This window comes from Galeopterus variegatus, unplaced genomic scaffold, assembly GCF_000696425.1.
Source record: "Galeopterus variegatus unplaced genomic scaffold, G_variegatus-3.0.2 Scaffold923, whole genome shotgun sequence".
Lineage (NCBI taxonomy): Eukaryota > Metazoa > Chordata > Mammalia > Dermoptera > Cynocephalidae > Galeopterus > Galeopterus variegatus.
Genome location: NW_007727034.1, coordinates 421829 through 438494, shown reverse-complemented (window position 1 = coordinate 438494; position 16666 = coordinate 421829). Strand labels below are relative to the sequence as shown.

At 50.0% G+C, this 16666-nt stretch overlaps 1 protein-coding gene across 1 annotated transcript in view; it reads left to right on the top strand.

Moving 5' to 3' along the window:
• Window positions 1–3148: 3148 nt before the first annotated feature.
• Window positions 3149–16666, top strand: part of NLRP1 (NLR family, pyrin domain containing 1) — a 46989-nt gene continuing 33471 nt past the window's right edge. Inside the window, exons 1-4 of the mRNA XM_008573465.1 lie at window positions 3149–3428; window positions 4383–4562; window positions 9359–10970; window positions 14303–14473. Of these exons, the coding sequence (XP_008571687.1) occupies window positions 3149–3428; window positions 4383–4562; window positions 9359–10970; window positions 14303–14473 (2243 nt within the window). The remainder of the gene's footprint in view (window positions 3429–4382; window positions 4563–9358; window positions 10971–14302; window positions 14474–16666) is intronic.

Sequence of the window (16666 nt, the reverse complement as noted above, 5' to 3'; positions counted from 1 at the left end):
TTTTAGGTCCCAACATGGCTTTGGTCCCGCTCACTTGAACAATTTGGGCTGGCCCTAAAAGAATGAGTAGGATTACGGCAGGTGAAATTTTTTTTAAAAAAGAGTAAGTCAACTTGTATTAAGCAGCCGCTAAGTGCTCCAGCAACTGTGCTTACCACATTCACATGCATTATTTGGTTTCCTCTAAAGTAGGTATTATTACCCCATTTTACAGATGTAGATACTGAGGCCCAACAAGTTAAATGACTTGTCCAAGACTGCAAAACAGCTAAAAGCAGAACTGCACCTTCTGACTCCAAATTCCGTACCCCTTCTCTCCAAATCTTATTGACCTAGAACGCCATCTTCCATTCAGAACTGCACCTTCTGACTCCAAATTCCGTACCCCTTCTCTCCAAATCTTATTGACCTAGAATTAAATAGAATGGACTGGAAGAAAAAATATCCTTGGCCTGGAAGCCCAGAGACCCCAGCTTGGCCACTGACCGGCTGTGTGACCTGAACAGGCCTCCTTCCGCTGGCCTTCTTGACATGCTGAAACTAGTTTAGTCCAGGAGTCCCAAACATTAGGTCAGATAGTTTAGGAGCACAAAAGCTCACATGCTCACACCCACAGTCAGAGACACCCCAAGAGAACTGGGGCTGGTGACTGAGCAGCCGAGAAGTCTGCTCTGCTGGGTGCTGGGGGAGCTCATTTCTCTGCAACTGTTCTGCTCCCTCCGCCTCTCTCTGACTGGTCTTGGCCTCCCAGGCCTGGAGTTTCTCACATTACCCAGAATTCTAGGAGCCCCTCTGTGATATAATAAAATAAGAAATATTTGGTCTTTATCCCCAGTTCTTGGTACCCAGCTCCTAAAACCCCTGGAATCTCCCTAGTGACAAGAGCAGCTTTTGTACGCCAACAAGATGACTCCCCTGGATAGGTTCAGAATGGGTGCTGGTCACAGGAAAGACCAAAGCAGGATGAGAGGGCTGGGACTTTCCACCCCCAACCTCTGGGCAGAGGAGAGGGGCTGAAGGTGGAGTTGATCACCAATGGCCAGTGATTTAATCAATCATGCCCGTGAAATGAAACCTCCATAAAAGCCCCGACAGTGCTGTTTGTGTGGAGTTTGGAGAGGTTCCAGGCTGGTGAACATGTGGAGGTGCTGCGAGGGCGGTGCACACAGAGATGGTGTGGAAGCCCCACGCCCCCTTCCTCTCCACACCTTGCCCTGTGCATTTCTTCCATTTGGCTCTTCCTAAGTCGAATCCTCTATCATAAACCAGTAATAATAGGTAAGTTGTTTTCGTGAGTCCTGTGAGCTGTTCTCGAAAATTATTAAACCTGAGGGGAGCTGTGCGAACCGTGAATTTGTCACCAAGTCAGACAGAAGTGTGGGTGGTCTGGGCACCCCATTTGCAGCTGGCATCTGAAGTGAGGGCAGTCTTGTGGGACTGAGTCCTTAAACCTTTGGGGTCTGACGCTAACTCCAGGCAGTTAGTGTCAGACTTGAATAGTAGGACACCAGCTAGTGTCAAATGGTTGGTGTTGGGAGGGAATAAAAACCCACATACCCCTCTCCCAGGCCCTTTCTCTCACCACATGGAGTGTTCAAATCCCTGATCATCTCACCTTGTAGCTTAGCACTTTCCACTCCTGCTGTCTGATGTTAGAATGCCCTGTGATGTGCTTACTGGCTATTTAGAAAAGACTAACATTTATATAACATTAGTAAAGGTTACTAAGAGCTTTTGCTGAATTGGAGCCTTGTGTGGCAAACTTATGATGTCCCATTTAATAGATGAGCAAACTGAGGCACAGGGAGATGAACCACCCACACAAGAAGTCCCAGCAAGCCATGGGCTCAAGCTCTTCAAGCCTGGCCAAACCAAGGCATCTCCAGAAACTCCAGGTGTTGCTATACAACAGCAAATGAGATGGGTAATGTCATTCCTTAACCTGGAGTCCCCAACCTCTGCTGTTCTTACAAAAGAGGAAGGAAGCCTGCGCCTTGCTCCCCCGGGGCCTGGCTTAGCCAGGACGAGGCAAGGGCTGTTCCGCTTTCGGGGGGAAATGTTTACTAGCTGAGGGCACAAAGCAGACAGCTCCCTGAGCTTGAACACACACTTCACTGCCCCTCGCAGCGCGGTGGAATATTCAGTGGAGCTCGTGAGAGACTGAGAAAAGTGCCCCCTGGCCCAGCTCTAATGTCTCTGTATAAGGAGCTGCCCTGGCAGACACAGGGGGCTGCACACATCCTGAGAGCCTGGGCCCCCCGACCTGCCTGGAGAGGCTGCACCATGACTCTGTGCCAGGCTCTGGGTGACAGGCTGGAAGGGTGCCTGTGCGAAGATGTGCTCACTATATGTTGAATGTGTCTGCACCTGCTGCAGCATCGGCCTGACCGGGCAGATGCCCCCAGCCTGCCTGTGGATGTGGCCTGTCTGGCTATCTGGCTCTGAATCTCTGCTGTCGCCCATGTGTCCTGGCCCCACTTTCCCCTCCCCTGGCCCCGCCCCTCCCCCATGGGTTTCCTCTGGGTGACTTTTCTTCCTAGTCTGGCCGACTGGGGGCTGTTCTCCCTGGTGTGTCTCAGGGTCAGGACAGGTCTGAAGCCACCCAGGCATTGGCAGCCCTGAGCTCTATACTGGGCTCTGCAAGCCACCCTGTTTGCCTCTCCCCCAACCCCACCTCCTATCAGCAGGTAGCTCAAGGGTTGGTCCCAGGAATCCAAGTCCCAGAAGGGGGAAGAATGTGAGGAACACAGAATAGTGAGTGTCCACACCCCATCCCCTCATCCTCCCAACCCCCTCCCTGTTCCCCTCCCTGCCTGGCCCTGGGCCCCACCCCAGCAGCCCACAGAACCTGACTTCCTCCAGCATCTCCCCGTCCCCTCTGGGCTCCTCCTTCCTACGGCTTTTCCCACCTCTTCTCTTCCTGTCCCTCCTCCCAACACCATCTACACCAGCAGATGCCCCGAGGTTTACAAAACTGGATTCTGAATGCTGAGTAGGAGTTTACCGGGCCAAAAGGAATGATCCCAGCGGGAGTCTTGCATTCGAAATTAATAGAAACCAAGGCAAAGGAAGACCACTGTTCCCTGCCTGCCTAACTCCTCTCACCATCCACGCACCAGCAAGGTCCCCAAGACCCCCCAGGGCAGAGATGGCTGGCAGAACCCAGTGCCGGCTGGCCTGTTACCTGGAGCTGCTGAAGAAGGAGGAACTGAAGGAGTTCCAGCTCCGGCTGCCCAATAAAGCGCACTTTGGTGGCTCTTCAGATGCGACACCAGCTCAGCCAGAGACCAGTGGCACGGAGGTGGCCTCATGCCTGGTGGCTCAGTATGGGGAGCAGCAGGCCTGGGACCTGGCCCTGCGCACCTGGGAGCAGATGGGCCTGAAGGTGTTGTGTGCCCAGGCCCAGGCAGAGATGGACTTGATGTCAGGTGAGTGGACAAAGGGCCCCTCTGCCCGCTCATCTCTGACCCCCACCTCTCCCCTCTTGGGACCCCACCGCCACCACTGAACCCTCTCTTCCAGTCCATCATCTGGGCAGTGACTTGGGACTGGCCTGTCAAAGTGGGGATCCAGGCCCAGACTAGGCTGGAGCTGAGAGGCTTACTAGGGGGTCCTTGCTGGACCCTAGAACCCCACACCCTCTTCTATTCAAGTGCCTTCTGAGGACCCAAGGTGGTCCTCACAGGGCCTGGGAGGGAGCACTCAGAGGGCCACAGAGGGGAGGCACTGACGTTCATAAGGGAACAGGGAAGAGGGGCATGGGTTTCAAGCCCCTCCAAAGTGGGGCACTGGCCTGGCATTGTAGTTATGAGCACAGACCGGGGAGTCAGGCAGAGGCAGGTCCTAGTCCAGGCACTATGACGCTGAGCAAAATGTTCCCCCATCTGCAAAATGAGTGAGTAAGAGCCTGCCTCCTTAGGCTGTGTGAGGGGTAAAAGAGATAATCCACGTGAAACATTTGGCACAGAGTCTAATGTGTAGAAAGTGCTGGATAAATAAGAGCTCTTTGTGCCGCTGCTGCTGCTGTTACTGTTACTATTAGCAGTCCTTGGAGGCAGAATCTATAGTCCCACATCGGAGAGCTGGGCTCAGAGAGCAGTAGTGACTTACACAGGGAGGTAGTGTCAGAACCGGGACAGATACGCACATTTCCTGGATCGCAGATCAGGACTTGTTGCCCAGTGGTGTCTGTAAGAGCATCATTCTCGGGACGAGCCCGTGGAGGAGGTCGTGGCAGACTATGGTGGTTTCACTGGTTTCTCCTGACCTCTGTCTTGGTTGAGACAGGAGAACTGCTTCATATGAAGAGCCCTGGCTTCAGTCCCCTGGACCCTGCCCCTGCCTTTCTGACGAGCCCCAACCTCTTTATCTCTTTCCCATAGTGCGCTCTCCCTCATTCCCTTACTCCCCAAGTGCACCCAACTTGGAGTCCCCCAGCTGGCCCACCTCCACTGCGGTGCTGCAGTTCCTGGACCCTGAGTCCCTGAAGTGCCCCCAGGACTCAGAGAAGAGAAGGAGTTTTAGACAGCTTCCTGCCACGTCATCTGGACTCAACTGGAGAGGTGAGGCTCGTTGAGTCAGGCTGAGAGCCCTGGATGGAGCTGTGAGTCAGCCAGGGTGAGCATGTGCCTGCATGGGGACTTGGGGAGGGGGACAGCAGAGGAAGGATGGAGGGGCCAGGATGGGGTGATGAGAGCAGTAGGCCCAGACATGATCTTTCAGGGAGCTACCAGTGCTGAGACTGCACCCCTTCCCATTTGACAGATGGGGAAACTGAGACCCATGTGGGTCAGGCAGTGAGTCTTACCCAACTGGGTGCCATGTGTGACATGGCCCTTGCCCAAGCAGAGCTCCACTCATAATCTTGGTGGGCTCTGAAGGTCTTTGGGGTCAGGATGGTCCAGAAGTTCCAAGGAGGATTATATTCTCCAGATGGGCTCCAAGAAGAGGCGAGGCTCATTCCTCAGCCCTAGCCAGTTTCCTAACCTGACTTCTCTTATTTTGATCTCTTGCCATCTGACTCACCCAGGCACCAAACCTCAGCTACACCCTTTTCTCTTCCTCTTCCCATCTCAGCATCAAAGTGCAGAAGGACTACAGAGGGCAGCTCACTTGTCCAAGCTCACTTAGCACTTAGTGGCAGTGCCAGAGCTGGGACCAGGAACAATCCATTCCTCCTCCTCCACCTTGCTGGAGGAATGGAGCAGTGATTTCCTCCTCCACTCTGCTGCTGCTTTGTGAAAGTCTCCACCTGATTCTCCTTTCTCTTTCACTTCCTTCTGTGCCCACTCTCACCCCTGCTGCTCCCAAGCCCTGGCAATGCTGGTTACAGGCTCAAGCTCTATTGCCCTCAGTTTTTGCCCTGACTTTACGCATTTGCTGTGTGACATAGAACAAGTTGCTCCACTCCTCTGTGTCTCATTTCCTTTTCTGAGCCTTCATACTACTTAGTTTCCAGTCCTTGTGCCACTTCCCACTCCACAATACAGAATTTGCACCTCTTTAAGCTCCACACAAATAATCCACTAGCATAAAAGTCCAAGTGCCTGATGTAGACTCTACTGAAGCTATTGTAGGAGGAGAGGGTTAAACTGCTCACACTTCTCTCCCCACAAAGGATCTCCTCCTGTGCATCCACCAATATTCTTTTCTTTCCTGCCCTTCCCCCACGCAGTATCCAGTCTCACTGGCTCTTCTCTCCTCTATGACACAGAGCAATTCTGCTCTGCCCCTAACTTGTACAGCCCAAGTTTCACTGCCTGGCAGTAAAGAGTAGTGCCTGGCAGTAAAGAGACCCCACCTTCCTCAGAATGCCACATAGTAACTACTTATTGTTACTTGAAATGGGGAGCTCAGTCCCCAAGTGTGTATCAAAGTCTTTCTACCTAATACACACTGTACTCCAACCAAGAGGTTTCACAAAAAATTGTATCTCTACCTTTACATGGTTTTAAGAATAAGATAACATCCATCTCACAGGACTGTCATGAGAGTTTAAAATGTATGCACCTGAAATAAAATGGTTGTTCAGCAAATGGTTATTTCTTCCCTGTCATTCTCCCTAGAAAACCCTTTCCTGATCTTTGGAGCTCTTCCAAGATCCCCGGACCACAAGTCTCCAAGCCAGGAGTCACCCAACACCCCCACATCCACAGCAGTGCTGAGGATCTGGGCACCATCACCTCAGCCCAGACCAGAGCCCAGGAAGCAGGAGGCTCCTAGGACTGGGTCACCTCTTCCTGAAACATCTGAAAGTTGCAGCACAGGTGAGGCCCTGCTGAGCATCTGGAGATGGGTGGGTGAGGCAAAGGCATGGGCAGAGTCCTCTGGGGGCCAGGTGGGCAGGCTGCACACGGACATCTCTCCGAAAATCCCATCATTGGAGTCTCTCCATTGGACCAAGTCACAGTTTCCAAGAGGCCCCTGAAAATTTAAATGAAGATGTGTTACCTACCATGGAAATACGTCACCTGGTTTAGTGGGCAGGGCATTGGCCTGGGGTCAGGAGAACTGGATTCAGTCTCCACTGAGCTCCTCACCCCCGAGTTGCCTAGAGTAAGTCACATGCCTGTGTTTGCAGGACACTCATTCTGTGTCAGGCCCAGGGCCCGGTGCTTCACATGCACATTCTGCCTAAGTTCCACAACCACTCTGTGAATGCCATATTGTTATTATCCCACCTTGGAGGGAGAATGAGAAAACTGAGGCACAGAAAGATAAAGTCTCGGGCTGGCCCGGTGGCACACTGCTACAGTGCGCCGCTTGGGAGTGCGGCGGCACTCCCGCTGAGGGTTCGGATCCCACATACAGACCGGTTCCCGCTCACTGGCTGAGCGAGGTGCGGGCGCAGCACCGAGGGTTGCGATCCCGTTGCCGGTCCCAGTCCGGTACAGGCGCGACACTGAGGGTTGCGATCCGTTGCCGGACACAAAAAAAGACAAAAAATAAAAAAAATAAAGTCTCACGGTTAGTAGTGGCAGAGGTGCAATTCAGCCTCTGCACTCTCTGATGCACAATCCACACCTTTAACCCCTACATCCTACTCCCTTTGCCACCTGAGCAGTGAGGACAGTCACACAGAAGCCACATGCACACAGGCTCCTGATGTCACAGTCTTAACCCTGAACTATACTACCTCTCAATGCTAGGACAAGTCTGAGAGATGTCGAGTTAAAAGGATTCCTTCTGCACCCAGCCAGGAGTAAACTGGTAAAATTAATGGTCCTAAAATGTGACCCAGACTCAAAGTATATCAATTGACTTAATTAGTCTCATCCCTTCCCATTCAAAATAGAAAAGCAGGAAGGAAGGGGGCAGAGGCGGAAGGAAGGATTAAAAGCAACTTACAGAAACATACAAATGCAATAACCTCTCTAGAATGCAACCTTAAAAATGAAAAAAATATGAAAGCCATGAAGACTAAATAGTTGCTATAATTAAAGATTCCATTGGTTCTGAGCATCCTAGCAACCAGGCAAAAGGGGAAATATGATGATGACGTAATATCAATTACTCAATACAGGAGAAAAGACCGATTCAAGAGAAACACACTTTCCCCCGATTCTGAATTCTAACAGAATTTTTCAAGTGGGGAACTTAAGGTCTCCAACAACAGTTTCGTAGCAAGCACAAAAATCACGTGGTATGCTTTTTGATATATAGTAAGAGCAAAGGTAGAAAAATTTGTTTGTGCAAGGAACAAGAGAGTAAATATTTTAGGCTTTGTGGGCCATAGGGTCTAAGTTGGAACTGCTCATCTCTGCCCTCGTAACCTGAAAGCAGCCACAGACAGGACATGAACAAATGCACTGGCTGGGTGCCCTTGATATTGTATTTACGGACACTAAATTTTGTACTTTGTATAATTTTCATGTTATGCAATATGATCCTTCTTTTGATTTTTTCCAACCATTTTAAAAATGTAACAACCATTCATAGCTTGCAGGTTGTACAAAAACAGGTGGCTGGCTGGGGCTGGCAAACTCCGGCCAAATCCAGCCAGCCACCTGTTTTTGTGGATTTGGCCAGAGTTTGCCAACCCCTGATCAGCGACATAATATTAAAAATGAAACTCATTAGAGGTATCAAGGGTAGAGGGAGGATTTCTAAAGTATGACTCAATTCAAGAGGATTAGATATGTCACACAGTAAGAAATCCATGAAAACTAGGAGGTTTTGGTAAATGTGGCATCAAGAGAGCTAAGTCCTCTCGGGGCACCTGAAGCAGACATGGCCTGAGTGGGCGGGCCATGGCTGTGACCTCAGGTGGCCATCCTATGCTCTCAGATTTTCACATTGCCAGAAATCTTCCCACAGGAGACAACGAAAGCAAATCTACAATTCGCCTAAGGAGAGAAATGAGAGGCACTAAGAATACTGTGAAGGGAGAGCAGGGAAGGGGCTGCAAGGGTCCTTCTATTTGGAATCTCACTGACAGGAGACTGAGGTCCCCCCCCGGGGACAGTCCTTTATGTGAGCTCAGCTCCTCACAGTTCAAAAGGCACCTTCCCAACTGTCTCAGGTTGGGCTCCGTCAGAAGCAGACCCTGAGAAAGGATTTCCTGCAGGTAGTTTATCAGGGAGGTGATTCCCTGGAAGCTCTGGTAGGAGAGAGGACAAGTGGGGCAGGGAAGGGGAAGCCCAGGAAAGATGCGTGATGGAGCAGGTTACCCCTCTAAGCAACTAAGGTTCGATGCTGCTGGGGATGTGTGGGAGACAGTGGAGAACACGCCTGGAGTTGTCTGTCTGGAGCAAGGGACCCCCATCCGTCACCAGTGAGGGCTCCTGCTGGCCTGCCCCACTTGTGGGCCATGAGCCCTCAGGCAGGCAATCACGGGTGCTTGCAGAGGGACACTGGCTGGCAGGTATGGCAATGGTGGGTGCTGAGGGAGTGTGTCAGGACCCAACAGCATCTGCAACACCAGCCACCCTCTCCTCCATTCCCCTGTGACTTCCTACAAGGAGATGTCACTATCTCTAACTTACAGGTGAGAATACAGGCTCATAGGGCTAATGGCCCAAGACATGGGCTTAATGAGGACAGAGAGCTGTGTCTGTTCTATTCACTCTTTATCCCCAGCCCCTAGAGCAGCATTTGGCACATAGGAAGCCCTTGATAAATATTTGAAGAATGAAGGAAAGTCCCACAGGAAGTATGACTTGGCCAAGTCAAGACTTGAGCTAGGATCTCATACCCCAAAGTCCACGTTCCCTCCGCTGCACTGGTGAGAACATACCACGGTATGCAGCCAGCGCAGAGTGTGGCTTGGACCATGTGCCTAAAACAGTTGTTGAATGAATGAATGAGTGAATGAATCTACTTTACACCTCTATGTTCCATCTTTCCCTCCCTTACTTAGGAATCAGAGAAAGATACCAGAAACAGAGGAGAGAGAAGCCCTGTCCCACTCAGTCCTGGAAAAATGAGGATTTGCACCAAAAATTCACACAGGTGCTACTTCTACAAAGACCTCACCCTAGAAGTCACCTCCATCATGATGCGGTGGAAGAGCAAGGACATTTGATTGAGGTCAGAGATTTATTTGGCCCAGACCAGTACACCCAGGAAGAACCTCGCATAGTCATACTGGAGGGGACTGCTGGAACTGGGAAATCAACACTGGCCAGGCAGGTGAGGGGAGCCTGGGAGGAGAGCCAGCTGTACAGGGACCGCTTCCAGCATGTCTTTTACTTCAGCTGCAGAGAGCTGGCCCAGTCCAAGGCGGTGAGTCTCACTGAGCTCATCACAAAAGACTGGGCTGCTCCTCCAGCTCCTGTTGAACAGATCCTGTCTCGGCCAGAGAAGCTGCTCTTCATCCTCGATGGGTTGGATGAACCAAAATGGGTCTTGGAAGAGCAGAGTTCTGAGCTCAGTCTGTGCTGGAGCCAACCGCAGCCAGTGCACACACTGCTGAGAGGTTTGCTGGGGAAAACCATACTTCCCGAGGCTTCCTTGCTGATCACAGCTCGGACTGCAGCTCTGCAGAAGCTCATTCCTTCTTTGGAGCAACCACGTTGGGTGGAGGTCCTGGGATTCTCTGAGTCCGGAAGGAAGGAATATTTCTACAAATATTTCACGGATGAAAGCCAAGCAATTAGAGCCTTTAGCTTGGTTGAATCAAACCGAGCACTCTTGGCCATGTGTCTCACGCCTTTGGTGTCCTGGCTGGTCTGCACTTGCCTGAAGCAGCAGATGGAGCGGGGAGAAGAGCTCACACTGACCCCCCAGACCACCACGGCCCTCTGGCTGCGCTACCTCTCCCAGATTCTCCCAGTTCAGCCCCTGGGGACCCCGCTGAGGGGCTTCTGCTCTCTGGCTGCTGAGGGTATCTACCGAGGAAAGACCCTGTTCAGTCTAGGTGACCTCAGGAAGCACAGGTTAGACGGAACCATCATCTCCACTTTCTCAAAGGTGGGTGTTCTTCAGAAGCACCCCACCCCTCTGAGCTACAGCTTCATCCACCTGTGCTTCCAGGAGTTCTTTGCAGCAATGTCCTGTGCATTGGGGGATAAGGAGAGAAGCGAACATCCTGGCAGCATCAGAGGTGTGGAAAAGTTGCTAGAAGCATACGGAAGGCACGACCTGTTTGGGGCACCGACTGTGCGTTTCCTATTTGGCCTTTTAAGTGATCAGGGGGTGAGTGAGATGGAGAGCATCTTCGGCTGCCGGCTGTCCCGGGAGAGGAAGTGGGAGCTGCTGCGCTGGGCAGAAGCCGAGGCCGAGGCCCAGGCTGAGCAGCCCTCCCTGCAGCTGTCCTCTCTGCAGTGGCTCCACTGTTTGTACGAGGCTCAGGATGAGGAGCTCCTGACACAGGCAATGGCCCATTTCCAAGGAACAAGAATGTGCATCCAAACGGACATGGAGCTCCTGGTGTCCACTTTCTGCATTAAGTTCTGCCACCATGTGAAGAGGCTCCAACTGAATGAGGGTGGACAGTACAGACAAGTGTGGAGGCTCCCCAGTGTCGTTCTGTGAGTACCCCACTCTCCAGCTCCTCTGTCAGTCCCATGAGCCCGAATGTCCTGAGCACCAAGGTCACTCTCATTAGGGCTGGTCGGGAAGCAGGGGGAGGGGCCTGAAGGATCCAGGTCACCAGCAGCTTCTAACTGCTAAATCTGACTGCCGTTCTCTGTCCACCCAGGCGCTCTGCAGTGCCTGGCAGGGCCCTGCTTGCTTCTGGAATGGCCCACTATGGCCCTGCCTTGTGCTGCAGCCTCTGCCCTGCCTCTGTGATGACCACCACATTCTCTCCTGGATGCACTCCCACCTCCACATGGGCCTTAGTTGCCCCCACACTCCCCAAGGGCCAGGCAGCTCACCTGTGTCTGCTCCTTCCCTCTCTCTTGTCATGCTTTCTCTCTAAGAAATTCCTCACTTGGCTGCTCCAGGCACGCCCTTGATGGCTGTTGACAGTGACATTGGCCTTGAGATCTTCCCCTATCACCTCAGAATGCATGTGTCTGAAAGGGGTCCCTATTCTTCCCTGCAAAACTGACTTCCTCATTTGTGTCCATGATGCCTCTATTGCCGCAGGCTCTCAACCTGAACCCTCCCCCCCCCCCCCCCTTAGTTGCCCCCACACTCCCCAAGGGCCAGGCAGCTCACCTGTGTCTGCTCCTTCCCTCTCTCTTGTCATGCTTTCTCTCTAAGAAATTCCTCACTTGGCTGCTCCAGGCACGCCCTTGATGGCTGTTGACAGTGACATTGGCCTTGAGATCTTCCCCTATCACCTCAGAATGCATGTGTCTGAAAGGGGTCCCTATTCTTCCCTGCAAAACTGACTTCCTCATTTGTGTCCATGATGCCTCTATTGCCGCAGGCTCTCAACCTGAACCCTCCCCCCACCCCCCCAGCGTGAAAGAGTATCTTTCTCTAATCGTCCTCCAACTTCAGCAACACTGGGACTTCCCTGTCCAGGTTCCCCTGCCTCTGTTGCAGTATTGATCGTATAGTACTGGTACTTTAGATGTTCATCCTATAAATATTTATTAAGCACTGATTTTATGCCAAGCCCTGCAGATCACAGATTAAAAAGTACAATCCCTGCCCCAAGGAACTCAAAACATGGGGGCAGGACATCCATCCAATAATTTCAGTAGACTGGGATTCCTGCAATAATAGAGTCATGGGCAGGTACGATGGTGGCCTGCAGAGGGGAGTGACCACAGAAGTGGACCAGAGAAGGAAGGATTCTCAGAGGAAGAAACATTTGATTTGAATCTTTTACTTCAAGATTTTTAAAGCTTTTTCCCACAATAAAACACAAGTTTATTGTAGAAAAAAATAAGGGTTTGTAGACAAGCAAAAATGAAAATTAGTATAACCAGAATTCCATCGCTCAGAGATGACCATGATTAGGATTTGAGGTATATCCTTCTAACCTTTTCTCTGTGCACATTTCTATGGCAAAATTGAACCATACTATACATTTTATTGTACAATCAGCTTTGTTTTCTTGATATATCAAGGCCATCTCCTCATGCCATGAAGTCGTCTGATACGTACGACACCACTGTGAATGACCACGTGCTATTCCACAGCGGAAGTGCCATGGCTGACTTGACCATTCCCCTATTCTTGGCCATTCCAGGTTGTCTGTGGTTGTTCATAGATATAAGCAGGAAGCAGGCCTTGAAGGACCTGGGTACAGGTGATGCAAGTGGCAGCAGCCTGACATGGGGGCTTCAGAAGAGCCCTGAGCAGGCACATTGGCAGAGGCCAGATGGGGGCAAGAGGAACCAGGGACACCAGGCCAGCACAAGAGCATTTGGAGTGGACAGTGCCAGTGGAGCCTGGAGAGAATCCACGGGAAAGCCAGAAGCTCAGGCTGCAAGGGGGGAGGGAGGTAAGGCCCTGAGTGCATCAGGCAAGGCAGAGAGAATGGAAAAGAGGCTACTATAAACAAACTAAACTGGCCAGGAAGAAATGAAGATTGGCCAAAGGCTGTGGGAAGGGAGAGGAGAGCCAGCCAGAAATAGTAAGGAAATGAAGATAGCGGGGTGGGCAGCCACCAGGTATTTGGCTTGTAATTAAGCATCGTGCATTTTGAATAATAAATTTTAATTTTTTTCTTTGAGTCCCCCTGATGAAAGATGGCAAACATTGACTGAAACAAAAAGTTAAAGATTTATTATTCAAAGTTCACAAAATTAAATCAATGTAAAAGAAATTCCAATAATTAAACCTTCCAATAATGGCTTTTTGTGATATGTTTGCAGCATTGATGCTTTTGGAGTTGTGAAAGCTTAAAACTGTGCTAGGACTTTGGGGATGCTCTGTAATAATTTTTAATCCTCCACACACTCTCTGCAGCAGGTACCATGGTGTCCACTTTTTGCAGCTGAAGAGATTGAATGAGACACAGAGAGGTGGAACTCATGTGCAGGCTCCAGAGACCTTGCTCCTCACCTCTGCAGACTTGGGGGGAAAGAGCAATTGAGATTGGGGACACATTGGGATGTATCAGGTTGAAGAGTCATGGGGGTGTTGAGGTGGAGATATCTGGCCATAAAATAGAAATGTCAGTCTGAAACTTGGATTAGAGCTTGAGTAGCTAAAGCCCTGGAAGTTGAAGATGTCACTAAAGTAGTGTGTGAAGATGGAGAAATTAAATGGGTGGAAATTATACGAGGCTGAGTCTACTATTAATACTCTCAGATGAAGCCCATCATCCCCTTCAGGCTGCAAATAGTCTCTCCTAGGACATTCCCCTTTGCCACCACTCTCCTGAGGATCCTGTCTGTGGTCTTGCCGCTCTTGGAAGGGGATGGGGCCTCATGCAAGTCAACCTGGACAGCAGACTGCTGGTATATGATTAAATACAACATCCCATCACAAAGTCGTCCTCAAACCCTTCTCCCAGGCTCTTTTCCCACCTCCCATCTCCTTCCTTTCTGCGTACTGGGACTCTAGAATGTCTGTGCCAAAGAAAGACAGGTATGTCAAAGGGAGGAAGGCTGTCCAAACTACCGAGTTCCTCCTCCGTGCCAGGCCCTATGCTGGGCACTGCAGATGAAAAAGATGAATATCTGCTCTTGCCTCTGAGGAGCTCCCAGACCGAGACAGAAACAGACACATGAAATGAACACATCAGTGCGATGTGATAAGGAGGAGCTGCATGGAGGAGGGGCACCTAGTCCAGGCCAGTGGGACAGGTGGGAAATGTGGTCAGTTCTAGGGATGGCACTGCCCATTGTGGCCTGGCACTCAGGGGGACAGAGCTCCACCGTGTCATGCAAGGCTGAGCACCTCAGACCCCACACATGCAGGTCACATCTCTCCTGTCCCTCTTCTCCTCCCTCAGGTCCACCAGGGTCCCAGTCACAGATGCCTGTTGGCAAGTTTTCTTCTCCATTCTTGTGGTCACCGGAAGCCTGAAGGAGCTGGACCTAAGTGGAAACATGCTGAGCTGCTCAGCACTGCAGAACCTTTGTGAGACCCTGAGACGCCCTCACTGCCACCTGGACTCCCTGCGGTGAGTCTGGCCTGAGTCCTGCTCTGATGCGGGGATGGGCAGGAGATCCAAGTCAGAAGCTGAGTCTAGGATGAAGGATCTGTCTTCTTATTCATCAGCCTTCATTGAGCCTCTCTTGGCCATGCACTGTGACAGGTGCGAGGGCCACTGCGGCAAACAAACACAGACAGGATTCTTTTCTCGCAGAGTTTGCAAGTGACAGACGTTACTCAAGGAACCATGCTAACAATGGCTGCCAGGCATGATTGAGACCCATGTGGAGGTCGTGCTCATGGTTCATGCTGGCAGCCACCTGCCCTGTTACTCAGCTGGGAGTGGGCTGGGGAGCAGGGAAATGGCAGAGTTGGGGTTTAGCCAGAGGAAGGTGACAGAAGTTCAGAGGGTAAGACATTCAGGATATTGGCAATAAGGGATCCTGGAATCTAAGCTAGATTGCAAGGGAAGCAAGGAAAAGAAACTGGTGAGAGATCAGAGAAAAGGACATTGCAAGAAAGGAAAGCAATGCAGGGACTGCACATTGAAAAAGGTCAGTGGGAGAAGACGAGCAGGCAGAATAAGGAGGAAATCTACCCCATCCTAAAACGGTTCCAGTGAGAACCACCTGAGTCTAGTGGAAACGCTTTTGAATGGGACTCAGGAATCCTGATTCTACCTCAAACTTCACGCTTCAGTAGGAAGACACCAACCTGCAACGTACCACTTACACTGACTTAGAACTTCACAGTCCCCAAAACAAAGCACCTTCGTGTCTATTGCCTTGTTGGGCCTTCAAATTAAAAAAAAGAAAAGAAAAACAGCTGTGAAAATAGCAGAGCAGGGACAATTATTTCCATTTTCCGGATGTTGAGACCTGAGGCTCAGGGAAGATGACTGACTTGCAGAATTCACACAGCTGGCAATGGGAGAACAGGCACACGGACGCACCGAGTGCCTGACCCAGCACCAGCACCAGCACCACCTTTCTGTAGGGTAAACCAGAGCTGACTCATGCTGGCTCACTGGGGTAGCGTCATAGAAAGAAAGAAAACCGGTCCAAGATGACCAAGCCTGGATCAGGCAAGTGTGAGCATTTCCCACACTAGAAACTTGGCTCTAATGGAAGAGCACACACCTTTACCACCGTGGTTGCCAGACTATCCAAGACCCTCAGGCAAAGTCCTAACTAATGACTGGATTTGTCTCTCTCTCTCTCTCTCTTTCATTCTTTTAAACATAACTTCAAGTTTGTACCATTTGACCTACATCTCCCCATTTCCTTCCACCTCCCCCACTCCAGTAACCAATATTCTACTCTCTGTTTCCAAGTATTTTACTTATTTTTAGATTTCACATACAAGTGAGATCATGCAGTATTTTTCGTTCTACGTTTGGCTTATTTCACTTTTGGATTTCTCTTGAAATAGGCTAGAATCAAGAATTCTAAGGGGAGAATTTTTTTATTGTGGTAAAATATATATAACATAAAGATTTCCATTTTAAGTATTTTTAAACATATAATTGTGTGGAATTAATTATATTCACAATGCTGTGTAAACATTATCTCTATCTCCAAAACTTTTTTGTATCCTAAACATAAACACTGTACCCATCAACCAATAACTTCTCATTATTGCTTCCCCTGCCCTCACCCATTACCTGTAACCTCTAATTTACTTCTGCCTCTGAAATTTTTTTCTCTTTTTAATTTATTTTTTCTTAATTAACTCATGATAATTGTATATATCTATGGAGTACAATATGATGTTGGGGTACATTTATACTGTGTGCAATGATTATACCAGGGCGTTTAGCACGTCCGCCTCAAACATTTGTCACCTCTTTGTGCTGGGGACATTCAGCATCCTCTCAACTAGCTACATGAAGTTAGACAGTATTAGTTGTTGGCTGTATTCTCCCTATATCGCTATAGAACATTAGATCTTATTCTTCCTATCACTTTACAATTTTGTATCCATTGACTGCCCTCTTCCCATCCCCCATCATCCCTTCCATCTCCCCTTACTAATCTCTAGTAACCACTATTCTATTCTTTATTTTGACAAGATCAACTTTTTTAGATTGTACATCTGGGTGACAACATGTGATATTTCTCTTTCTGTGCCTGGCTTGTTTCACTTATTTGCTCCAGGCTTATCCATGTTGCAGCAAATGGCAGAATTTCATTTTTTTTTTTTTTTTTTTTTTTTTTTTTTT